Genomic DNA, 24,977 nt, shown 5'->3' with positions numbered 1-24,977 from the left:
GCCGGTCAGGGTCAGGGTCCCTTCCACAAGCCAGGGGAAGCCCTCTCTGGGTCCCCCGGGTCCCCCTTCCCTATTCCCTGGGCAGCCCTTTCTGCGTTCTGCTGTGTGGACAGACACTGATTTGATGTCCCCTGACCCAGGTGGCCTGTAATATGACGGCCACGGTGGAGAAAGAGCCTGGCTTCCTCCCAGCTGAGGAGGCCCCAGCGGCCACCCTCCCTCTGTTTGCTTTGGGAGAGGCGATTGCTGGGCAAACAGGGAAGGGAAATCCCGGACCGTCTCCCCGGGGCCCCTCAGGCCTGGCTCCTTCCTGGCCTGGTGTGTGTGGAAGGGAGCGAGGGCCGCTGGTGCGCAGGAACCCCGGGGCCTGGCCCCATCGTGAGCGCTCAGACGAACCCCCAACCCAGGGGCGAGATCTGTTCCCGAGCACTTAGCATGTGCGGGCGCTGGGCCGGGCCCCCCACCTGCCAGGGCGCTCTGACGCCGCCCAGCCGCCGGAGGACGTGGGCACTAGGATCCCCAGTTTCCAGGAGAGGAAACTGAGTCTCAGTCAGGGGCACAAGGGGACCAGATGGCCCTGACCCTCAGGGGAGCGGTGGGGCCGTGGTGAGGGGCGGGGCTGGAGGGGGGCCTCCCCCTTCACCTCTCTTTTTCTCCCCCAGAGACTGTGCCGTTATCCAAGGCCCCGGACCAGCAGGTGGAGCCCTCCTCGCCATGGCCCAGCTCCTGCCCCAGCCACCTTGGCCCCCATCAGCCGAGGGGGGCGACCCGGGCGCATCAGGGCCCCCAGCCGAGTGGCAGAGCCAGCCCCCACAGGGTCGCAGGGCGGACGGCCTGGCCCCTGAGCCCTGGAGGCTTCTGGAGGTGCCCTCCATTCACATAACACCATGCAGTGACGGAGAGTCACCCCCTGGCACCCCAACCCCCCAGCGCCTACAGCTGCCGAGGACCCCAGACCCGGAGAGTCGACCCCGGGACAGGTCAGCCGGGGGTCGGGGCAAAAAATGAGGTGCTCTCCCTCTCTAGGGACTCATGCTCGAGGGTGGCTGACGCCGTCCAGGTGCGGGAGCTGGAGGGCAGCTGCAGTGGGGCCTGACGGGCAGTTGTGAAGGAGACGCAGAAGGAGAAAGAGGCAACTGGGAACGTGCGCTGGGACAAGTGGCTCCGAGCTCTCTGCTCTCCTGAGCGAGGCCTCCTTAGGGGAGAGGGGGACACCCCTTGGGCACACCCAGGGGTTTACAGACTGCATCGTGACCCTTTAAGGGCCATGAAACCAAAGTAGTGTGTTGCGATCAGCATTTTTTCCAAACAGAAATAGGATAGAATTGAAAATACAGTGTATGAGGTAGTGAATAAGGGTGGTTTCCTGACTTTTGTGACATTACATATATTTCTACATGTCACATATATATTACATATATTGTACTAGAGGCCAGTGTAGAAGGTACGTCTTGCTGCAGTTCATGGGAAGAAAAAAAGGGATAAAAGAAAAAAAGAAAGAAAGAAAAGAAGAAAGAAATGGGGACACTTGGGCAGCTCAGAGGTTGAGCGTCTGCCTTTGGCTCAGCACGTGATCCTGGGGTCCCGGGATCGAGTCCTGCACCAGGCTCCCCGTCCTGCTTCTCCCTCTGCCTGTGTCTCTGCCTCTCTCTCTCTCTGTGTGTGTGTCTCTCATGAATAAATAAATAAAATCTCGAAAAAACCCCACAACAACATGTAAGCAAAACTTCTGCAAAGAAATGCTGCCTCTGGCACAAGGAGACAGGAGTCGAAGGTTCGAGGCTGCAGGGGGAAAGAAAGAATCATACTAGCCCTGAATAGAAATATCCAGGTCCAGGGTTTCTTCCAACAATGGACACCAGATAAGAGTTAAGGTTTATGAAATAGGGCTCTGTATATCAGAGTGGAGAAGCCTCAGCAAATAATGATGATGGAGAAACATAAGTTGCAAAATGATACAGTAGGAGCCTAATTGTGTATCTTTTAAAAGACATCCAACAATAGGGTATATTGTGGTGGCTGCATCCTGAATGGAAAAGTGCACAGCAGGCACCCACACCGGCTTCAGGGCAGTGGGTATCTTGGGGGCAGGAGCAGAGAGAGGAGGGATCGGGAATTGGGCCTTTGTGCCTGTAAAAGTTTGTTTTAAAAAAGAAAAAAAAAAAAAGATCTGAAATGAAAATGGCGAAATGTCCACATCTGTTGGATATGGGTGGTGGGGCTGACCATTTTCTTTCTTTCCTGTTTGAAAGAAATATTCTCTAATTAAAATTCTACAAGTATTTCAAAACAGGAAACAGGCAAAGAGAAGTACAGTTGACCCTTGAGCGACGTGGGGGTTAGGAGGCACGGACCCCCCCCCCACACACGTGCAGTCAGAAATCCAAGTGTGACTTTTGACTCTAAACTCAGCTGTTAAAAAATAAATAAAAAAGATAAAAAATAAAAAATTAACTTAGCTGTTATTAACAGCTATTAGCCTACTGTTGGCCGGAAAGCTTACCTACAACATAAACGTGTGTTAAACCTAAATAGGTGTTAACACATATTTTGTATGTTATCTGTATTATACACAATAAAGTAAGCCAGAGAAAAGAAAACGTTTCTAAGAAAATCATACGGAAGACAAAATACATGTGCAGTACTGAATTGTTAAAAAAAAAAAAATCCGTGTATAGATGGACCCACACAGTTCAAACCCATGTTGTTCAAGGGTCGTCTGTATGGAGACAAGAGAACTGTGAGGGGAGGGAGATGACGGCAGCAGGGCCTCTCTAAGGCCCCAGAGGACTTCTATGCAGAGGGAACCCCAAGCTCAAAGTCCCAGGGGCGGGAATGTGTCTGGTGAGTTAGAGGAACAGCAGGGAGGCTGGGCGGCCCAAGGGAATGCAAAAAGGGGACAGGGAGGAGGGGAAGCCAGAATGGGGACGAGGGCCACACTAGAGCCCCCTGGACCAAGTAGGTGAGGACTTGGCTTTTACCTGGCTTGAGATGGAGCCACCTGAGGGCTGGGAGGCAGGAGGGCCCTGACCTAACTCAGGGGTTCCTAGGTTCCTTCTGGCTGCAGGTGGGGCGCAGACTGACTGCAGGAGGCAGAGAAGCAGTCAAGTCGCTGTCGTGGTGTCCAGCACAGGGGGCAGTGGGGGCCAAAAGTTTAGATCCTGGAGAGATTTTAGGGGTGGAACGTACACGGATTGCTGAGACTTTGGATGTGGTTGTGAGGGAAACAGAGGGGTCTGGAAAGATGGAGTTTGGGGCCCGCCGTCCCCCAGAACGGAGAAGTGGAGTGGGGTTTCTGGGGGGCGGGGGTGCTGCAAAGGTGGGGAGAGGGATAGGAATGGCGTTTTCTCTAAGAGGTGGGAACAGCATGCCCATGCCGTGGGGAGGGGCGGGGGGCGTCTCGGCGCGGGGGTAACGAGCCAGGACTGGGGCGGGGCTCCCATTCCGGCGTTTCAGGCTCGCGTCCACAGTCCACACCGACCCTGAGCCCCCGCGGGGGGGGCGTCCAGCTCCGCGGCCTACCCCGGGCGCGACCTGGGCCAAGTCCCTTCCCGGCCGCGAGACGGGGCTTCCCCAGCTGCAGGGGGGCTGCCGCCGCCACCCCGCGCCGTCCCGTGGGAAAGCCCTTTAGCGCCAGGCGGTGGGGCCGCCGGGGCGGGGGTGACGCGCCCAAGGTCCCAGCTCGGCTGAGGGCCCGGGAGGGCTCCCTGGGTCCAGCCCTGCGGGGTGTGGAAACCGCTGCGAGGGCGGAGGCGGCCTCCGGGCCGCGCCCCATTCCCGCCAGCGGCGCTTCCTCGGGGCTCGCAGCCCCCGCCCTCGCCCCCCACAACCTCCGTCCCGCCCTCGGGGGCGCGCTGGGCCGCAGACCCGCTCCGGGACGCGGAGGGGGCGCAGCCCGTGCCCGGGCCTCGTGCTGGGCTTCCGTCTCCTCGGCTCGCTCCCGCCTCCGTCCGTCTCGGTCTCCGGCTCTGGCCCCTTCCTCTCTCGCGTTTCGGCGTCTCGGGCGGCCCCGGGTCTCTAACCGCCCCCCCGCCCCGGCCCCGGCCCCGCGTCTCTAACTCGCTCGCCGCTCCGGGCTGGGCCCCGCCCCCCGCCCCCGGACCCAGGGCCCTCCCGGGCGCCGCGCAGCCCCCCTTCCCGCGCGGGCGGGGGCGGCGCCGTGACGCGGCGGGGCGGGGCGGGGGCGGGGGGCTGCGCTGACGCTGCGGCGGCTCCCGCGGCTCCGGCTCCGGCCTTTGTGCGGGCGGCGCGCGGCGCGCGGCGGGCGGCGGCCTCGGCAGGCCCGGCAGGTGCCCCGCGGGGACGCCCAGCTCAGCCCAGCCCCGCTCGGCCGGCCCTGCCCTGAGGCCGGCGCGCCCGCCGCCGCATCCATGTTCGAGTAAGGACCGGGCGGGAGGGCGGCGCGGCGGGGCCGGGGCTCGGCGCTCGGCGCTGGGGTGGGGGCGGGGCGGGGGGCGCGGGCCTGCGGGGAGGGCGCCGGCCTAGCGGGCCGCGGCGGGCGGGCGGGGCTCCGGGTGCTCGGCGGCGCGCACGACCCCCGCTGCCCGCGCCCAGGCCACGGAGCCCGGGGCAGGCCGGGGCGCAGCCGCCTCCCGGCCCGGGCCCCCTCGGGGCCGCCTCGTCCGCGGGAGCTGCTGCGGGGGGGCTCGTGGCCGCCTGGCCTCGGCCTGAATTCCGGGTGCTGGGCCGGGACTGAGCTCCCACCCCCCGTCTGGGCCGCGAACGTTTTCGAGTGTGAATTGTAGGTGTCTTGGAAGTGTGTGTGTGCGTGTCTGTGTTCCCGCTGTGCATCCTGTCTGGCCGCGTGTGTAATTTACGTCAAACTCCATCTGTGACTCCATGTGTTACTGTAAATTCCTTGAGGAGGTTTGGTTGCGACTCTGCCTGTGTCTGGGGGCCCTGCGTGTGTGTGTGTCTGTGACCTTCCACGGCTGTAGAAGCGTGGATGTGTTATCCCATCCCATCAGACCATGCATGTCTGGTTGTGACTTTGGGGTGTGTATGCATGTGTCTAGGTCTCCTAGTGCACAGGCAGCTGTGATCCTCCCTGGCTGTGTGTGCACGTCTGTAAAAATTACCTCTGTTTCCATCGGTGGCTCTAAGGTGTCACTAAGTTGCCTGTGTGTCCAGTTGTGACTTGGTGTGTATACGTGGTGTTAACAGCTCTTACCCTCCGTCTCTGTAATTTACCTTGGAACACATTCATGCCTGGCGCAAATTTAAGTTAGTTACCTGCGTGCGTGCATCTGTGACACTGTGTCTGGGGCCTGGCGGATATGGCTGGAACCCCCTGGGGTTGTGCCTGTAATTTACTTCCGATTACATCTGTGTGTGAAAGTTCCTGTGTGTATCCATACGTGACAGTTTTGTATGTGCCTGGGCTTCTGTGTGTGTGTGTGTGTGTGTGTGTCTGTGTGCGCGCGCAGCTGAGCCCCTCAGGGCTTTTGTGTGTGTGAAAGCAAGAGGGAGAGAGATCCCTTGTGGCTCCTAGTGGGCCCGGGACGTTTTTTCCTTCTTTCCTGAGACTCTTGACTCTTTGGAACAGTAACGACTGACACTCCTCCTCTGTGGGAGTTTATAAAGCATGTCCCACGCATTATTTCAATACCGGGCCACTGTGTTAAGATGTGTCCATGACCTCCTGGGTCCTTCCTTCATGGCTCTGTGAGCGTCCAGGTTCTCCCGCGGCCACAACAGCTGACGCCTCCGTCGCTTGCCACATCAGAGCAGGCCTTCACTAGGTCTTCCCCGCCAGGTGGTGAACGCCAGGAGGCCTGGCTTAAGTTTACCTACCTTGTACCTGCGTTGGCTGAGTTCCTCTGTGGCCGCTCTTTTAGTTGTATGGCTCTCCCTCTGGAACATGATTTGCTTTCACCTCTTCTCTGAGACCTTCTTGTGGCCATACGTGTGAATGGAATTTTGTGGAGCTTTCTGTGGTTTCCGTGACCCGCTGCAGCTGCATGTGTGCAGCGTGGACAGGCATGTGTGTGTAACCTCTGGGACCTTGGGGCTGTAGCATACTTGTAATTATGCTAGAACTCTGTGGCTCTGCGTGTGAGAGTAGCACACCCGCGATACCACCGCTGTGTGGGGATGGAGTGGGGGGGGGGGCTTGTAACAGTGGGGGAAGTACCGTTTGCCTGTGATACTGGCTGTGTGCAACCCACACCACGTTTCCCTTTAGTACACATGTAGGTGTGCAGCTGCCCTCTTTGACCAGAGGGAGTGCTGGGCTTGGTTAGGCCCAGGAAGTCCCAAGAGAGGTGTCTGCGGTGGCAAAACCCTGTTTTCTTCCGAGTCCCTGCCCCCCATAACGGTCCTCAGCCACAACCGGCCCCTCCCTTCCCTGTGCCGCAGCCTGCCTGCTTGGGCAGCCTCAGGGCTGTGCCGCTCTCTGGCACTTCCTCTTCCTCCTACAGAGGAGCACTATCTGGGAGCAGGAACCCTGCCCTGTCTGTGTGTTATGGGGCCTGTCCTTAGGCAACCCTCCCCTAGACCTGTGGCTGTGGGAGAGTAGGACAGGTCTGCATTTTAGCCCAGAGAGGTGAGATGATGAGGCTGGGGTGGGGGTGGGGTGGGGAATGTGGTCACCTCCTCCTTCAGAACCCTTCTGTAGCTCACCAGTGCCCTCAGGGTGAAACCCAAACTCCTGACCAGGGCTACAGGGCCGGAGGGGGGCCTGTGCCCTCCTGTCTGCCTTCCCCTACCCCGCTGCCCACCTCACTCCTCAGGCCTGCCAGGCTCAGTCCTGTCCCTGAACTGCAAGCCCCTGTCCCTAAAACAGTCTTCCCCTGTCCTTTGGCAGAGCTGCTCTTGGTCCTGGGGCTCAGCTCAGGTGTGCCCTGTGCCCACTTAGCCTTCCTTTGTTTCCTTGGCCCTTAAACTTGAACGTGCTTCAGCCTCCCGGGCCCGCCCCCAGGTTCAGAGTCTGGAGGTCTGCAGCGGGTCCCAGGGGTTCCGGGTCTGCCCACGCTGCTCGGGCCGCTTTATAGCAATGACCAGTGTCTGAGGTCCGCATCTCCATTTACACGTTCTCTTGCGCATCGTCCCTGTTCCCCAGCTGGGGTGTCAGGTCCCTGCAGGTGGATGGTATCCGCTTTGCTCACGCGCGGTTAATGAGTATTTAGTGAGTGAATGATGGAGCTTGGGGTCAGCTCGGGCTCTGAGCCCCAGGCGAGGTGTTGGTGTGATACCTGTCAGGGTCGCCTTTGCATCTTGAACACAGGGGCAGTGGCGGGGCCTTGTCCTCCGTTGTCCGACGGCCCCGGTTAATCAAACCAGGGGGCCTTCCACGTGCTGGGCTTTCCGTGCAGTTGACATTGAACAACGTGGGGGTGAGGGACGCGGAGCTGCCGTGCAGTGAAAACTGGTGTGTGACTTTTAACTCCTCCAGAACTTAGCTACTAACAGTTTGCTGTTGACCAAAAGCTTTGCTGATGACATAAACAGTTGATTAACATATTTTTGGGGGGAGGATACTCTCTGTATCATATACTATATTCTTACAATAAAGCCATCTGGAAAAATAAAACTATTAAAATCACAAAGAAAATACGTTTACAATATGGTACCGTATTTATTGGATAAAGTTCCCGTAGAAGTGGACCCACGCAGTTCAAACCCATGTTGTTCAAGGATCATCTGTGTATTATTACCTCACTGTCCCCCCCAGACAACCCTGTGAGGCGGATGCTGTTATTGCCATTACAGTCAGGCAGAAAATGAGGCCCAGGTGCAGACACTTGCCCAAAGTCACGCAGGGAGTGAGCGGCTGGGGGTTGCCGAGGGCTGGGCAAAGCTCACACCTAATTGATTCCAGGTTCTCAGCCCACAAGAGCAAATGCTCCTGGAGCAGCCCCTTCCCTGCGGAGGGTGGGGAGAGACATTACAGAAAGTCGAGCGGGGGAAGTGCTGATGTGGAAAAGGATGAGGGAGAGCGATTGAGAGGTGGGGAGTGTGGGTTAAATAGAGAGGAAGCCGATTTAGAGAAGTGTCCACTGAACCCTGATGTGAAGGAGGCGAGAGAGTCCTCTGGACATCTGGGAGGAAGGGCGTTTGGGAGGCGGGAACAGCCAAGGCAGGGGCTGGGGAAGAGTGAGCAAGGGGTTGGTGAGAGGGTCCAGCCCCAGGCTTTTAGCTGGAGGCAGGTGCAGCTCGGGGGAGGGTCCCCAGCCTGACTCAGGTGTTCATAGTTCCCCTCTGGCCACAGGTGGGGAGCAGAGCCGGGGAAGGGTGTCAGGGAGACCTGAGAGAAGCAGCTGCAGTAGTCCAGGGGGAATGGCTGTGGCCCGGGTCACCACCATTTATTTACTTATTTTATTCTACAAACTCATTTCACAAGTGTGACATGAATGCCCACCCTGGGTCCTGTCCTGAGCAATACCGGGGACAGAGCAGTGACCAAGACAACACCAAGGCTTGCCATTGGGGAGCTCACAGACCTGTGGGGGAAGTGGAGCTGTCGTCGGACAAGCGACAGCCCAGAAGTAGTCAGGGCTGGGATGGGGAAGCAGAGGCAGAGAGTGGTGGCAGAGTGGTTAGGGACAGGGTGCGAGCTGCCCGGGGCCCACAGGGAGGCTCTGTCCGGGAGGCAGGGGTGGAGGGCAAGCGTCCTGGAGGACGCACATGAATTCGCTAGGCGAAGAAGGCCAAGGACAGTCTGCAGTGAGGGAATAGCCTGTGCTGAAGCTTGGAGGCGAGAGAGGGAAGTTTGAGGAGCCCCGAGCCGTCCGGGGACTCACCTCCACCCCAGAGTAGATGGAGGCCCCCGGGGTAGAGCCCTGCCCTGACCTAAACCACTGCGTCCTGGGACAAGTGGTTGCTGCCTCGGGTCCCAGCTGCTTCCTCTGGGAAGCAGGATGGCGATACTGTCACGTGCACGGGGTTGCCCGAGGACTAGGGAATCCGAGGGCGAGTCTTGGTACAGGGCCAGCAGGTGTCCCTCTGCCGCTCCCGCCGGCGCACAGATCACTCGTGTAGCCTCCGGTGTTTGTTGGGAGTTCACTCCTGGGTACAGTTTTGGGTGCCGGGGACAAGGTGGTAACTAAAACTTCCTTAATCCACAGTCGGAGGCCACAGTGGGCCAAATCAACAGGCCAACAGGATGAGCTGAGGTTAGTGTGAGGTGGGCCTCGTGGGCTGGGTCCCCAGGGGAAGGGGAACGTTGAGCCAAGCGAGACAGCCTGTTGGGCTGGGCTGCGGAAGGACATTCCAGGCAGAGGGAACAGAAGTGCAGAGGTCTCGACGTGGGAATGCAGTTGGTGAGCTCAGGGACAAAAGGAAGCTGGGGTGGCTGAAATGGAGGATGTGGACAGGCCACCCCAGAGCCTTGGGTGACAGGGTGAGGATTTGGCCTTTACCTGGAATGCAGTGTAGCCAGGAGGGGCTCTGAGCCAGCAGGCCCTGGCCTGAGTGGGTTCCCAGGCTCCCTGTGGCTCCCGGTGGGGAACATACTGCAGGGGGGCGGGGATGGGGACAGGGAGCCCAGGGAGAGGCTGCTGGGATGTCCAGCAGGGGAGGATGGAGGCCGGGCCGGGGCGCTGGAGCAGGGGAAAGGGGTGTAATAGAAATGACGGAAATAGATTTTGGAGATAGAGCAGGTGGGACTGGCTACCAGGTTAGAAAGGAAGAGCAAACAAAAAAATTAAGCAGATGCTTAGGTTTTTTAGCTCAAGCAACTGAGTAGGAAGGGGCTACTCAAAAAATATTCATAAATGAATTAGTAATTTTAAAAATGGCAGGTGTCCTTGAGAGCTCACTATATGCCAGGGGCGACTAGAAGCACTTATGCCTATTGATTCCTTTAAGTGCCCAAACAAGCAGATGAGGACACTTATTTATCACCCGTGGGTCACAGATGAAGTCACTGGGGTGCAGGGAATTAGGGAACTGCTCGCTCACTGGGTCCTGCTGCTGGAGGTGGAGGCGAGAGGGTAGGTGGGGGTCGATGGGCTGCTGTGTGGGCCTCCCAACAAGGCCTGTCCCCACACCTAGCCTGTCCCCCCCCCATGTCCCTCTTTCTCTTCTCCCCCAGCACCACCCCCCACTCCGGCCGGAGCACTCCAAGCAGCTCCCCGTCTCTCCGGAAGCGGCTGCAGCTCTTGCCCTCAAGCCGGCCCCCGCCTGAGCCTGAACCGGGCACCATGGTGGAGAAGGGGTCAGACAGCTCCTCAGAGAAGGGTGGGGGGCCCGGGACACCCAGCACCCAGAGCCTGGGCAGCCGGAACTTCATCCGCAATAGCAAGGTTGCCACAAGCCCCGCGGGCTGGGGAGACGGGTGGGAGGGCAGGGGAGTTTAGGGGCTCGTTCTGACTCTGCTCCTTTCTCTTGCAGAAGATGCAGAGCTGGTACAGCGTAAGTGTTGGGCAGGGGTCTTGCCGGAGCGGGGAGAGGGAGGGGGCCGGGGGATTGGGTGCTGGGGTCGGCGGCCCTAGGGTCCCACCCTGAGCTGCTGCTTGCTTCCTGTGGGACCTCGAGTGATTGCTTAACTTCCCGTGTCCCGGGAAACTGTCCCAGCCTTACAAGGCGAAGGGGACACCCGCTGAGAGCCCGTGATGCTGGTGGGTGGGTGGCGCAGGGACCGGCTTGTGTGCACCGCGGTCACCGTTAGTCCTGTGTTGGGGGCAGCGGCAGCCAGGCGGGAGCCGGGCCCCAGGAGACCTCAGAGAGCTGGCGGGGGGCTGAGGGGCTGCCGGGCACTTTGTGGGGCGGGAGCAAGGGTGCGAGCCCCCCTCCGGGTTCTTCCCTCCCAACCTCCCCCAGATGCTGAGCCCCACGTACAAACAGCGGAACGAGGACTTCCGGAAGCTGTTCAGCAAACTCCCAGAGGCCGAACGCCTCATCGTGGGTGAGCCCTGCCGCCCGGTCCCAGTCCCCGTCCCCCCGCCTCGCCCGCCCGCCCTGGCCGTGGGCCGTGTGTGTGACTCGGGTGTCTGCTGTCTCTCCCCTCGGCCACCTCAGATTACTCCTGTGCCTTGCAGCGCGAGATCCTCCTCCAGGGCCGCCTCTACCTCTCTGAGAACTGGATCTGCTTCTACAGCAACATCTTCCGCTGGGAAACCACAGTGAGCCGGCGGGGGTTGGGGGGACCAGGAGGGGCCGGGCCGGGCCGGGCCTCCTCTGACCGGGCCTCTCGTCTTCAGATTTCCATCCAACTGAAGGAAGTGACGTGCCTGAAGAAGGAGAAGACAGCCAAGCTGATCCCCAATGCCATCCAGATCTGCACTGAGAGCGAGAAGGTGCGCCGAGGGCCTGGGGGGAGTGGGGGGCTGGGGTCACTGGTCCTAGCCGTCCCTCCCACCCCGAGCCCTGTTTGTTCTGCACCCCGAGCTCTCAGATCCCTCGCTTTCTCTTTCTTTCCCCGCCACCCCGCTGGCCTGGCCGAGGCTCCCACCACCTCTGACCTGGACCCCCGACAGCAGCCCCTCGTCTCAGTCCCCTGGTCTGTCCCCTCATGCAGCTGCTCGGGGGTAATATCTATAGTAAAATTCCTCCCTCCCATAAATCTGTCAACTCAGGCATCCCCTCTCCTTGGAAGCCTGCCCTGACTGTCCGTTCTGTCCTGATGATTGTTGCCTCGTGGTCCCAAGACAGGCTGCCTGACACCAGTGACTCAGACAGGAAGGGAGAAGGGAGTGGTGGGGAGACTTCACAGCAGACTTCCCGTTGTGTTTTATTGGCCAGATGTGGACTAGGTGACCACCCCCGCTGGTCGAAGGAGACCGGGAGAGTGCCCTGGGCAGCCCCCTCACAGCCCGTCTGGGGGCAGGGCCAGGGGTCGTCTCCTCATCACGGGGACTCACAGGATGAACATTCTGGGGCGGGAATGAAGGGATGCAGGAGTGGATACATCAGGATGGAGATCGGGGCACAAAGTGTGGATGGCGATGGAGCCTCCCCTCCCTCTGGCCCTGCCTGTTCTCTGCCCCCTCACGCCCCAATCTCTCTCCTGCAGCATTTCTTCACCTCCTTCGGGGCCCGGGACCGCTGCTTCCTCCTCATCTTTCGCCTGTGGCAGAACGCGCTGCTTGAAAAGGTAGGTCTGGATGCGAACGGATGGGGGGCTGCGGGGATTCATGGCACCGGGGGCGCCAGAACTGGAGGCCCCTTGGCTCCCCTCCGTGGGCATAGACCCGTCAGGGGGCCGCCAGCAGCTCTAGCGCCAGGCCCTGCCCATGCGTACACCTCGCCGTGGTCCCTTAATTCACCTCCACAAATCAAAAATGCTCTGACAGTGAGGGGGTGCCTCTGTGTGTGTGGTAGCAAAATCTGACCTGAGCTAACGTGGCTGTTTATGGTCTACGTCCACACTGGCTAATAGAACTTTCTGCCATGATGAAAGCATTCTCCATCCATGCTGTCTGCATACGGCAGCCCCTGATCATCTGCGCCTACTGAACTCTTGAAAAGCGGGTGGGTTGAAGATCAGCACCTTTAATTTTATTTAAGTGAACTTGAATGGCTGCACGTGCTTCCTGTACAGCACAGGCTACATTTATCTCCACGTGACTGACTGTCCATACGCCTCAGGACAAAAAATGTTAACGTGGATGACTGGGGTAAAGCTTAGACATAATCGTAATTCAACATGAAGTTATGGTTTCTATCCGAGAGCATATTCAGCCAATGATTCTCAAACTGTGTAGCTACAGGAACCCTTTATACTCTAAATGATTGTAGACTCCAAAGAACCTTTGGTTAAGTGGGTTATATCTACCAGTGTTTACTGGATCAGAAATTGAAACTGGGGAAAACTCTTAAACATGGGAATACACGAGCACACGCTGCATTAGCCACCAGAAAAAGACAGCATCACATGTCACGTAGCCTCTGGAAAATTCCACCGTATACTAGTGTGAGAATAAAAGTGAAAAAGGCAAGTAGCGTCTGACACTGTCAGTAACACTGACCGTACTTATGAAAATAATTTTGATGTTGTGGATCTCCAGAGAGGGTTTGGGGACCCCCAGAAATCCTCCTTGGACCATACTTGGAGAACCTGTGGTATATGTTACACTGGATACTGAATATAGCACATTCATCATTGTTGGGACCATATTACTACATACCGTATAGGTGCTGTATTATCTTTCTTAAAACCCCAGACTTCTTAATTTTGACGTATGTCTTGCCCCAGAGGTTTTGAGTAAGGGCTTTTAGACTCTGTGCATTCCCAGGGTCTACGGTGTGCTAGCCTGCAGGCTCTCCTGCCTTGCCCACTGTGTTTGCGTGAGTTTACTAAGTAGGATACAGTCGGCTGCAAGTCACTGAAAACTCAACCACACATGCTTGAAGCAAACAGATCCTGAATTACTCCATGAATCCTAATAATAGCTAATACTTAGGGTGCTCCTGGGTGCCAGCCCCTGCTCTGAGCATTACATGCATTGGTTCACTTTATCTTCACAACCACCCTTATGTTTCACCAGTGAAACATGGAGGGGTAGCCTTGCCCGTGGTCATGAGAGTTTTCAGCAAGGGTGGGGTTCTGACCCGTGGCCCGTAGGGTCTGTATCATACTGATGCTCCTCTAACCAGAGGTCTGGAGGCAGGCAATCCAGGGTGGGTTTGAGGGCTCCCCCCCATGTCATAAGGACCCCACCTCTTGTTTATTCTCCCACACTGTCTCCCTTCTACGTATTGATGTTTTGTCCACATGCTTGTTGCCTCGTGTTGCGAGATGGTGGCTACGGCCAAAGGCTTCATGCCCTCCCTCACATAAGTGTCCCAAACGTGAAGGAGAAAATAGGTGGGTAGAAAGGGGACCTTCCTTTATCAGAGAGGGAAAGCCCCCTTTAAACCAATTTTTCTTTGCGTTTCTTTGGCTAGAACCAGGTAGCATAATCACCCTCAGTTGCAAAGGAAAAGATGGAAAAATTGGTGTAAACCAGTTATAATTTATCTCTAGGGCTGGGGAAGAGTTTCACCCCAAACAAATTGAGTTTCTGCTGTGAGTGAGGGAGGGAGGATAGATGTCAGGTAGGCATGGCATGATGTCTTTACTGCTGGCCTCAGAAGGCCAAACCTGCCCCTCCAGCTGTGCTGTGCTCATGTCCTGTCCTCTTGCGGGCAGTGCCAGCCATGCCCATCCTGGGGGGCGAAAGTGCCAGACAGGAGCCCGAGAGAGGGACAGTGCAGAGTCATAACCTCCAAGGAGGGTACAGGCAGAGGAGGCATCCGAGGTCAGTCCCTGGAGCCAGACCACCGGGGTTGGAGTTCCAGCTCCATCACTGAGGAGCTGAGCCACCTGGAGCAAGTAACTGAACCCCATCAGACAGGGACTTTCCTACTTCATAGCCCCCAGACCTGGGAGCAGAGTTAAGTGCTCAGTCATGTCAGCTCTCATGAGGCAGCTTGCCCAGTGGTTAGCTCCAAGATCTAGAGCAGCATGCCCCACCCCCCACCTGGGTCACACCTCACCACTGCCACTTGAACACCTCTGTGCCTTAAAATGACCATGTTAGCACTTTATAGAATTGTTCTGGAAGATTCAGTGAGTGTGCCCATGGGTTGGAGTTAGAGGAAGGCCTGGCACTTGGAAACAGCTCAGTGGTTGGCTCCCCTGCTACTGTTATTACTCCTCCACGATGCTCCTCCATTATAGCCTTCAGCTGCTCTGGCCAGGAACTCTCGGGAAAACAGGGGCGGTACAGCAGGGGTGGGTGGGAGCCCTGGCTCTGGAGTCGGGCTGGGCTTGAATCCCTGAGCTATTCCACTTGTGGAACCTCAGACACATGTCCCCCCCTCCCTGGGCCTCCCTCATCTTCTCCTCTGTACATCTGGAAATGCTAACCTCTTGTGAGGACCTAAGGGGAATGTCCTGAGCACCCTGACTCCTGGTGATAGGGAATGGAGCAGGGTTGGGTGAGGGCTGGGACTGGAGACTGTGCTGCCCTCTCGTGGACACCACAGGGATGCAGAGCCCGGGGAGTGGGCGGGGGTGGGGGTGGGGGGGTGGCTAGTGGGGACAGGGATGAAAGGGCTCTGGCCTAGTGAAGTGGAGGCCAACCCCATGTCCTGCTTGCCCAGACGCTGAGTCCCCGCGAGCTCTGGCACTTGGTGCATCAGTGCTACGGCTCAGAGCTGGGCCTCACCAGTGAGGATGAGGACTATGTCTGCCCCTTGCAGCTGAACGGTCTGGGGTGAGTCAGAGGTTGGTGGCTGGTTCCTGGGGTCGGGGGAGACCGTAGGGGCTGTGTGCAGAGCTTTTGGAGTCCTGGGTGGACCGAGGTGGGTGTCCAGCCTGGGAGACCAGGAGGGTGTGTGGGGTTCAAAGGTACGGTGATCCCAAACCCTCCCTTTCCCCGCAGGAGCCCCAAGGAAGTGGGAGATGTGATTGCCCTGAGTGACATCACCCCCTCGGGGGCAGCCGACAACAGCCAGGAGCCGAGCCCTGTGGGTTCGCGCCGTGGCCGCCTCACCCCCAACCTTTCCCGGGCCAGCAGTGATGCAGACCACGTGGTGAGCCCAGGATGGGGGACAGAGGAGGATGGGGAGTGCTGTCAGGGAGAGGGACAGACCGGGGCGGGGGGGGGGCGGCAGGATGGAGAGGGGGCAGCCAGAGGGCCAGAGAAGAGGGGGTTGGAGGGGTAAGGGAGGAGATGGACAGAGGGATGGGGTAAGGAACGAGAGAGAGAGAGAGGCAGAAGGGCAGAAGACAGGAAAAGACTCTGAGACAGAAGAAGCAAGAGTTGGATGGATGGGAGGACAGAAGGGTGGATGGACAAAGACAGACAGATGAGGCATGGAGGCATGGAAGGATGGGTGGGCAGGAGAGGCACCCAGGCACCAGGCACCCTGGTGGGGCCGAAAGGGGCCCTCATCTGGGCAGCCCCAGGGCCCCTTGCAGCACGCCCCCCCAGCGTTGGTTTTCCTACAAATCCGTCTGGCCAGTGTGGGTGCACGGGGGCCTCGGGCTGGAATGGGGGTGGGACGGGGCTGGATGGAGCCTTTCTCCGCAGGCAGAGGAGGACAAGGAGGAGCAGACAGACAGCCAGCCAGACGCCTCCTCCAGCCAGACAGTGACCCCGGTGGCTGAACCCCCAAGCACAGAGCCTGCCCCGCCCAACGGGCCCACCTCCCTGGGCCCCTTGGATCTCCTGCCCAGTGAGGAAGTGTTGACAGACACCAGTAACTCCTCCTCGTCCACAGGGGAGGAAGGTGAGGGGGCGGCCCCGTCCTCCCCGTGGGTTACCCGTGACCAGCCTCACCCAGGCTGGCGTTAGCAAGGGGTTCACCGGCTCGGGGGACTGGAAGCTCCAGGGGCGGGCGGGTAGGGCATTCAGATGGCGAGGCAGCCACCTGTCCTGAGCTCCGCCGGGCAGGCAGCGCAGGGATGGAGAGGAGCGCAGGCTGAAGCCGGATCCCCAGCCAGGGGCCCAGTGCCGGCCACACTGCCCTGGGACTTGGGGAGGCTGTTTAACTCCTCATCCTCCTCATCTGAAAAATGGGGGCAGCGATACTAATACCCACTTCATAGGGTCCCTGCTAAGAGACCTTAAGGACCACAGGGTCCCGTTAAGAGAATGAAAGGAGTTAATATGCGAGCAGTGCTCAGCCCACTGAGCGGTGGCTCTTGTTACTATTGTGTCCGTTTTTCCTGTGCCAACTTCCTTCTCAGGAAGCCTGTATTCTCGCGGGGGCCCAGGAGCCCCAGCCCGGGCCCCCTTGGCACCCCTGGCCCCCCTCGGCCTAGCCTAGCAGGGAGAGAGCGAGCTTCTGAGCTTCTCCCATGGGCCGCACCCCGAGCTCTCGGCTGGGCTCTGATTGGCCCAGCTTGGAGCACAGGCCCACCACCCCCGGGCCCATCAGTGTGGGCCAGGGTTACGGGGCGGGGTGCCCTGGGCGTGTGTCCCACGTGAACCAATCGCGGTGGCTCTGGCTGAGCCTGGGGCAAGGCCCTCCCAAAGCCACCCGTGTGGCAGAAGGGGGCCAAGCTGCGCTCCGGGGCAGCGCCCGCCCCCAGCCCCCGCAGCCCGGGAGGCCAGGGTGCAGAGGGGCAGTCGCCAGGGGGAGACCCGGGAGCTGCCCTGGGGGGGATGCACCATCCAGCGCCCCTCTCGCCCCCCAGCTGACCTGGCCGCCCTGCTTCCCGACCTCTCCGGCCGCCTCCTCATCAACTCCGTCTTCCACGTGGGCGCAGAACGGCTGCAGCAGATGCTCTTCTCAGACTCGCCCTTCCTGCAGGGCTTCCTGCAGCAGTGCAAGTTCACAGGTCGGGGGGGCCCCCGGGTGACGGGGGCGGGGGTGCGGGGAGGACGCTGGGCCTGGCCGGCATCGCCCTGCGCGTTGGTGCGGCTGCCACATCCCGGAGACCTCACCCCTCTGCCTCGCAGCTAGCTGAGTGCCTCGGGCAGGACTCTGAGCCTTTCTGCCTCAGTTTCCTCATCTGTACATTAGGGGTGTGATGATAGTCCCTGCCCTGTCCGCGGCCCCCGAGAACTCTGAGTTGATACTAGAAACGAGCCTCGAACAGCGGTAGGTCGGGAGCGTTTAATAAGCCCAAGCTCGCGATCACACACTTGCTGCAGAGGCCGGGGCAGATGAGTTCGAGAATCTAGAGAAGCGCAAGTCACAGGCGGGCTGGGACTCTGCACGTCAGAGGGCTGTCAGGTCACAGACAAGGATGGAAGGATGGATGGAAGGATGTGAGATTGGAACCACGAGGCCTGAAGGAGGAACTCTTCTGGGGAAAGGGAAGGAGACGAGGGGAAACCCGGGCGGCCAGCGGGGCACCTGCAAAGGCCCTGAGGCCAGGGGCGGACCCTGGGAGGATCCCTTGAGGCCGGGCCTCTGTGGCTGGTGTGGCGAGGTGAAGCCACAGCGCCAGGGATGTGGAAGGGTTCCCGTGGGACCAGGCGAAGAGCTCAGTAGGCTGTGGAAGAGCGTCAAGCAGCGAGGGGTGGGTCAGATGCTAGTCTTCCTGTTCTTTTTTTTTTTTTTTTTTAATTTTTTTAAATTTATTTATGATAGTCACACACAGAGAGAGAGAGAGAGAGAGAGAGAGAGAGAGAGAGAGGCAGAGACACAGGCAGAGGGAGAAGCAGGCTCCATGCACCGGGAGCCCGATGTGGTATTCGATCCTGGGTCTCCAGGATCGCACCCTGGGCCAAAGGCAGGCGCCAAACCGCTGCGCCACCCAGGGATCCCTTCCTGTTTCTTTATCGATGTGGGTGGAAATGAACCCCGTAGAACCCCCTGCAGGATGAGTGAGACCGTGCCTGGGGTTCCATGCGTACGTCCTAGAAGGACTGGCACATCAGATTGAGGAACTCAAATTCTGTCCGGGGCCCTGGAGAGCCATGGAGTGTTCTAGGCAGGTTGGGGGCAGGGGCAGGCTTGGCTTTAAGAAGCTACGCCTGGACCTCAGTGGAGACTGGCGCCAGAAACTCGGGCGGGGGGACGGAGTGGGACCCTGGGCAGGCAGGGATGGGCTGAACCAGGAGCCACGCTCAGGAGGTCAAGTGAACACACGGGAGGGAGTGTCCAGGGCAGGGCCCAGGGCTCTGGGGAAGCCTGGAGGGTGTGTGTGGGGGGCTACCCCTGCGACGGGACCCCGAGAGGAAGGGAGGTTTAGGGGAATGCCGAGACCAGTGGGGGAGCTGGTGGGTATGAGATGTCTGGGGAACTTCAAGGGAAAGGTGTTCAGGAGGTCACAGGATCCTAGGTCGGAGGCTTAGGGGAGAAGCCAGGACGGGTACAGAGAGGGAAACTGAGGCTGCAGGAGCGGACGAGATGGCCCCAGGATGGGTGGGTGACGAATGTAGGGAAGAGAGAGGTCCCAGCTCTGATTATTCCCAACACCTGCAGTTTTAGGGTGTCCAGAAGGAAGGTGGGCCAGACACGTGGTGGGGGTGCAGAAGCAGGGCAGGTTTGGGGGCGAGTCCCCAGAGAACTGGAGTTCTTTCCCACGGCCTGCGGGCAGAAGACTGGAGAATGGTCTCCTCATTGTGTTCCTCCCTCTTGCAGATGTGACCTTGAGTCCCTGGAGTGGGGACAACAAGTGCCACCAGCGCCGAGTGCTGACGTATACCATTCCCATCAGCAACCCCCTGGGCCCCAAGAGCGCGTCGGTGGTGGAGACACAGGTGGGCCAGGCAGAGGGGCTGGCGGGGTGGGGGGCACGGCCCGGGTGGAGCGGCCCTCACCCCCGCACCCTGGTCTCCGCAGACACTGTTCCGGCGTGGCCCCCAGGCGGGCGGCTGTGTGGTGGACTCGGAGGTGCTGACACAGGGCATCCCGTACCAGGACTACTTCTACACTGCCCACCGCTACTGCATCCTGGGCCTTGCCCGGAACAAGGCCCGGCTCCGGTGGGTAGCGGCCCCTCGCCTGGCGCTCTGGGGGTCCCGGGGTCCCTGCCCCGCTCTCCCCAGCCCAAGTCAGTTGCTTGCACCCTGCAGAGGAGCGCACGTGTTGGGCCCCGAGGCCTCTGACCTCGGAACAGTAGAAGGCAGAGCGCAGGGACTCGGGTCAGCTGTTGTCCGCTCTGGAGGCTGTGCTCTGTGCCTGGTGCTGTTCCCGACAGCGGGGGGACAGCAAACCGGAGGTGTCTGGCCTGGGCTGCCACTGCCCGGGAGGGGGAAGGTGGGGAGGAATGGGTTTGGGGGAAGATCAGGAGCTCACATTTGGGACGTGGAGAGCTGTCTCAGGGACCCCGGGTGGAGCTGGGGCACAGCAGCGTGACGGAAGAGTCCGGGGCGAGGTGCAGGCTCCGCTGCTGGCGTGGGAGGGCATTGCTGAGGCTGGGACACTTGCCAAGGGGTGCTTGTTTGTCTGTGGGGGACCAGGGGCCCTCTCTGAATGGATGGACGGAAAGCACCCGCTTGGAATGGTTGGAGTCAGACCCTGATCCCCTCACCCTGTCCCCCCAACCCCAGAGTGTCCTCCGAGATCCGCTACCGGAAGCAGCCCTGGAGCCTCGTGAAGTCACTCATTGAGAAGAACTCTTGGAGCGGCATTGAGGATTACTTCCACCACCTGGGTAGGGGACAGGTCGGCCAGGGCGGGGACGGGGTCGTGGCCCGGCTAGGTCCAGCCATGCGGAGGCCTCCCTTGTGTCCACAGAGCGAGAGCTTGCCAAAGCCGAGAAGCTGTCCCTGGAGGAAGGCGGGAAGGATGCCCGAGGATTGCTGTCAGGCCTGAGGAGGCGCAAGCGGCCCCTGAGCTGGAGGGGTCACGGCGACGGGCCCCAGCACCCGGACCCCGACCCCTGTGCCCGGGCTGGCATGCACACCTCGGGTGTGTCCCTGAGGCCGGGGCAGGGCAGGCGGAGGAGCGGGGGCCGTGGGTGTGCTGGGACGGGTCTGACTCCTTGGTGCTCCCCATCAGGTTCCCTCAGCTCGCGCTTCTCGGAACCATCCGTGGACCAGGGCCCCGGGGCGGGCATCCCCAGCGCCCTGGTTCTCATCAGCATTGTGTGAGTAAGGGGCCCGGGCTTTGGGGTCAGACAGGCCCGGGTCTGCGTTCTGGCTGTGTGACCTCGGCAGGTGCCTGGCCTCTCCCAGCGTCTGCTGAAGCCAGAGCGTGGGCTCACCCCGTGGCCTAGCGGAGATGACTGTACCGCTCCGTTTGTTGTGGAGAAGTCTGTCCCGCTGGGAGAGGGGGACCCTGGGGGCTCTGGGAGGTCGGAGGGGGGCCTGACCTCACCCAGGGGGCAAGGAGGGCTTTCTGGGGGAGCTGACGCCCAAAGGAGGTGGAATGAGGTGAACCGGGAGAGCAATGGAAAAGAAGCGCTGTCACTTACACATCTCAATCCTGTCTTCTGTGCCCGACCCTCACTTGGGTGACACTGGGGACAGTAGTGACTAACAGACCTGACGCCAGGCCAGAGAGCTAGGGGTCAGGGCCGGGCCGGGGAGGCTGGGGGAGGCTTCCTGGGGAAGCAGAGGTCACTCACTCAGCCCCTCTGGGCCTCTGTTTTCCAGCACTGGCCAGAGAGGGGCTGCCTGGCGTGCTGGGGGGCACTGGGGGGGCTCTCATGGCTGGGCGGCTCTCACCTCCTTGTCTTTCCGTTGCTGCTTCCGCAGGATCTGTGTGAGGTAGGGCCCTGCATCCTGCACCCCCCTCACTTCTCACCTCAACCCCCAGCTGCAGCCCCTTGTCCCTACCTGAGCCCCCAGCTCTCCCGGCAAGGCGGCCTGCTGTGGCAGTTGAGGGCGGGGGTGTCAGATGGGCCTGGATTTGACCTCTTGACTTTGCTGCTGCTTCTGGTCTGTCACCCTCTCTAAGTCAGCCTTGTCCTCTGAGAAGGGAGGTGATTGTGGTGCCCCTTCAAGGTGTGGTTGTGTGGGTACCGACTTACGAGAGCATCTGTGTCCTGACTCTGACCTCTGACCCCTGCCCTCAGCCTCATCGTCCTCATCGCCCTCAATGTCTTGCTCTTTTACCGCCTCTGGTCCCTGGAGAGGACGGCCCACACCTTCGAGTCCTGGCACAGTCTGGCCCTGGCCAAGGGGTGAGTAGATGGCCTGCAGGGGATGGGAACTCGGGCAGGTCCAGAGAGGCCACGGCCCTGCTCAGGCCCTGCTTCCCTTCCAGCAAGTTCCCCCAGACGGCCACGGAGTGGGCGGAGATCCTAGCCCTGCAGAAGCAGTTCCACAGCGTCGAGGTGCACAAGTGGAGGCAGATCCTGCGGGCTTCCGTGGAGCTTCTAGACGAGGTGAGGCTCTGGGGCTGCAGGGCCCCGTGTTCAGATCCCAACGTGTGGTAGATACATTTGGGCCTCAGTTTCTTCCTCTGTAAAACGAGGAAGCCATTCATAGTCCCCAGCTCCCAGGGTTGCTGGAAAAATGGAAGAAAGAATCGGCTCTCATTGGAGGAAGAGTGTCCACGGTGTGTGACTTCAGGGATGGCTGAGTCCAGCCACTCCCACGCCATCTCTTGACTCTGCTCACCCCCAGAGTTGGCTTTGTTTTGGGGCATCCTCCCCTCCCGCCCCTGACCGAGGCAATAGCAGCAGCTCCAGGCTGACCTGAAAAGGAAAGAGCTCATTCTCACCGGCTGCTGGGCTCACGCGTCCATCGCTGAACCGGTGACAGCGGCTGGGGGCAGGCGGGGTTAAGGCTGGGGTCCCATCCCTCAGAGGGATGGCAGGGCCTCCCCATGTTAAGAGAAATTCTGATGATTTTCCTCTCCTAAATTGCCAAGGGCACAGAGTCAGCTTCTCGTATTGGTTCACCACAGACAGATTGAGCCGGGCTGTTCTCTGGGCTAAAAGGACCAACTGATTTGCCCCTCGAGGCCAGCCCGTGAGAGGGATGCTCTTGTTACCCGCCGTCCAGCAGATAGGGATGCTAAGGTCTGAGAAGTTCAGACGTGCCCAAGGTCACCCAGTGGGGAATGAGAATGGCCTTCCCGTGTGCCAGGTGCTACATGTTTGCCCGTCAGAACCGGAGCTAACCCTGTGGAGCAGGGCTGTGACTGACCCACCTTTCAGCTGAGGGACCGGGGCAGGGGAGGGGCTTGCCCAAGACCATCCAGTGCGTAGCAGGGCTGTGACTGGAACCTGGGCCATCTGGGCTCCTCCCATCGGCCGCAACTTAGAAGTTACACTGGGTGCAGTAGGCTCCCCTGTTGTCCCCGGCTGACCTTGGCAGGGGGCAGGGCCCCTCAGGTCTCTCCCCAGGTCCTCAACTGCAGGAACCCCTATGGGTGCTCACCCCCCACCCTGCCCTTTCCTTCCTCCCAGATGAAGTTCTCGCTGGAGAAGCTGCATCAAGGCATCACTGTCTCAGACCCCCCCTTCGACTCCCAGCCACGGCCCGATGACAGCTTCTCCTGAGGGCAGACACCCAGCCCTGCGGCCAACCCCCCCCTCCCAGTGGACAGATGGACACAGAGCCTCGGCGGCCACTGCTGGCACGGTGTGAGCGCCGGGAGCCTCCCGCCCACCCCTCCCAGAGGCCCAGCCAGGGGCCACGCAGACATGGGGACCACAGAACCGAGATGCACTTTAGACCAGCGTGTGCGAGTCCAGCTGCCATCGCCTGCCCAGCCAGGGAGCTGGCCCGGCCTACGGCAGGCCCCTTCCGCTAACTTATTTTGCCCAGCTGGGGTTGTGGGGGGTGCCTCTGGGGTGCACGATTCCCTCAGCTCTGGGTTTAATGTATTATATTTATTTGGGGTGACAGAGCCCCAATAAAGGGTTGGAAATGGCTGTGGCTGTGCCTGTGGGGTCCCTAGGAGCGGGCGGGAGCCTCCGGTTGTGCTGAAGGGGGGGAATCTGTCCATTTTCAGGGGCTGAGTCATTAACACGATCTGGGACTCTCCAGCATCTTCCACGAGCTTTGCGTCATCAGGGTCCCGTGCTGGGGCTGTGAGGACAGACTTAGGTGCCTGGAGGCCTGGGTTCAAATCCCCTGACCCTTAGCAATCATGCAACTGGGGTCAACCCTTCTGAGCTTTGGTTTCCCCTTCTGTGCAATGGGCGTAAGAGTGGCACCTGTCTCCGGGGTTCTTAGAAGTGAATGGTTCTCCAACTTGAGCTGCCGCACAGTCTCCCCGAGGGCTTGTTGAAAAACAGACTTCCAGACCCTCCCCACCCCCCGGGGTTCAGAGTCAGCAGGTCTGGGGTGGGCTGAGAGTCTGCACTTCCATCAAGTTCCTAGGATCTCCCTTTGCCAGGCACTCTTACGAGAGATGAGTTAATAGATGTGGCTACTCGTAACAGGGCCTGGCACAGAGTAAGTGTTCAACTAAGCTTACTCTTACCATGGAAAAATTGGGGTGGGGGAGTAAGTGCTGTAGTAAGCACCAAGTGTGTACCAGGCTCTGTGCCAAGGCCTGGTGTTCATTTAAGTCTCACCCTGACCCCCTGAGATGCGGTAGGCAGATGGGCACATGTCTGAGGCCACTCTGCAGGAAGACAACAGCCGCGGGCCTGGTCCCTGCTTCTCCACATTTAAATGCAAGGTCCTGTCCCCTGCAGGACCCTACAATGGCCTGTCTGGGTTGAGGCCATCTGGACTCCTGTCTTACCAATGAGGAGGCCAGGTGTCTGGTCCTGGTCAAACCCAGGTCTCCCTCTCAGCCCTGGTCTGGTTCCAGAGTGAGTGAGAGGTCAGGAGAGACCTTTGACATGTCCCGGTCAGGCTGGAAGAAACTTCTCAACTGATGGCTTGGGACAGAGGACTGGACAGAGGGGTTGGATGGAGGCAGGAAGGACCACAAGTGGCACAGCCTCTCCTCTAGCTGTGTGATCATGGCAAGTTAGCCACCCTACGCCTCAGTTTCCCATACCTGTTAATTGGCAATAATGGTAACACCCGCCCTATAGAAAGAATTACAGTTAATATTAGGAAAGTGCTTAGAAGAGCACCAAGCCCATAGTAGGTGCTCAGTGAACACCAGCTTGTAGGGCTGTGAGTAGGTGCCCTCGCCCAGTGCCTCAGGCCTGTGCTCACTGCCTCTGCCCGTCACTCGCTGCCCGGGGGAGGGCCTGGTACGGCAAGGGAGTTATTTTCTGCAGGGCAATTTCACAGCCCAGGAGGTGTTGGCAGAGAGGCCCAGACCACAGAGGTGTCCATTGTCCCTGGCTTCCTGTTCCTCTGCCCCGAGCCTGTCACACACCCTGGTTCCTCTTGCTCAGCGGGTCTGGGCCAGGGGGTGGCGGGCAATCTGGAACTTCACCCTATCCATAACTGGAGGCCAGGACTTGAGCAGCCAGCCAAAACTCACTCCCACCCTGGTCCTGAGAGCCCCAGAGCCCCCACTGCCAACCTCTCCACCCACCACTGCTGGGGCAGGATTCCAGATCCACCCGAGGCCAACTACAAGACCCTGGGCGAGGGAGTGAGGCGCTCTCGGCCTCAGTTTCTTCTGTAAAATGGGGATAATAACTTGCCAATGTCGGGGAGGTAGAAATGGACCCAGCATATCGGAAGGGCTCTGGCATTGGCATTTATTCACTTGATGAATATTTACTGAGCACCTATCATGTGCCAGGCACAGTTCCAGATGCTGGAAACAGAGTGGTGTGT

General features: G+C 59.7%; 1 protein-coding gene across 5 annotated transcripts; it reads left to right on the top strand.

Annotated features, from left to right (window-relative positions):
• Positions 1–699: 699 nt before the first annotated feature.
• On the top strand, positions 700–23,156 carry GRAMD1A (GRAM domain containing 1A). 5 transcript variants are annotated; one of them, XM_038529373.1, is made up of 21 exons: positions 4,356–4,378; positions 9,066–9,113; positions 10,034–10,244; positions 10,333–10,353; positions 10,762–10,846; positions 10,960–11,063; positions 11,142–11,237; positions 11,954–12,034; positions 15,028–15,140; positions 15,309–15,459; positions 15,960–16,158; positions 17,069–17,212; positions 18,967–19,085; positions 19,168–19,310; positions 19,878–19,981; positions 20,065–20,238; positions 20,329–20,416; positions 21,027–21,038; positions 21,347–21,454; positions 21,538–21,658; positions 22,688–23,156. In XM_038529373.1, the coding sequence occupies exons 1-21, from the start codon at positions 4,371–4,373 to the stop codon at positions 22,778–22,780; spliced, it is 2,223 nt and encodes a 740-aa protein (XP_038385301.1). In that variant the 5' UTR covers positions 4,356–4,370; the 3' UTR covers positions 22,781–23,156. The 5 variants fall into 5 exon arrangements, with proteins under 5 accessions (XP_038385299.1, XP_038385300.1, XP_038385302.1 ...); XM_038529371.1 differs by lacking the exons at positions 4,356–4,378; positions 9,066–9,113 and adding an exon at positions 700–980; XM_038529374.1 differs by lacking the exon at positions 9,066–9,113 and having other exon boundaries at positions 4,270–4,378.
• The last annotated feature ends 1,821 nt before the right edge of the window (positions 23,157–24,977 follow it).

This window comes from Canis lupus, chromosome 1 (assembly GCF_011100685.1).
Source record: "Canis lupus familiaris isolate Mischka breed German Shepherd chromosome 1, alternate assembly UU_Cfam_GSD_1.0, whole genome shotgun sequence".
Classification (NCBI taxonomy): domain Eukaryota; kingdom Metazoa; phylum Chordata; class Mammalia; order Carnivora; family Canidae; genus Canis; species Canis lupus.
The sequence above is the reverse complement of the archived record's forward strand: the minus strand, read 5'-3'. Positions and strand labels throughout refer to the sequence as shown.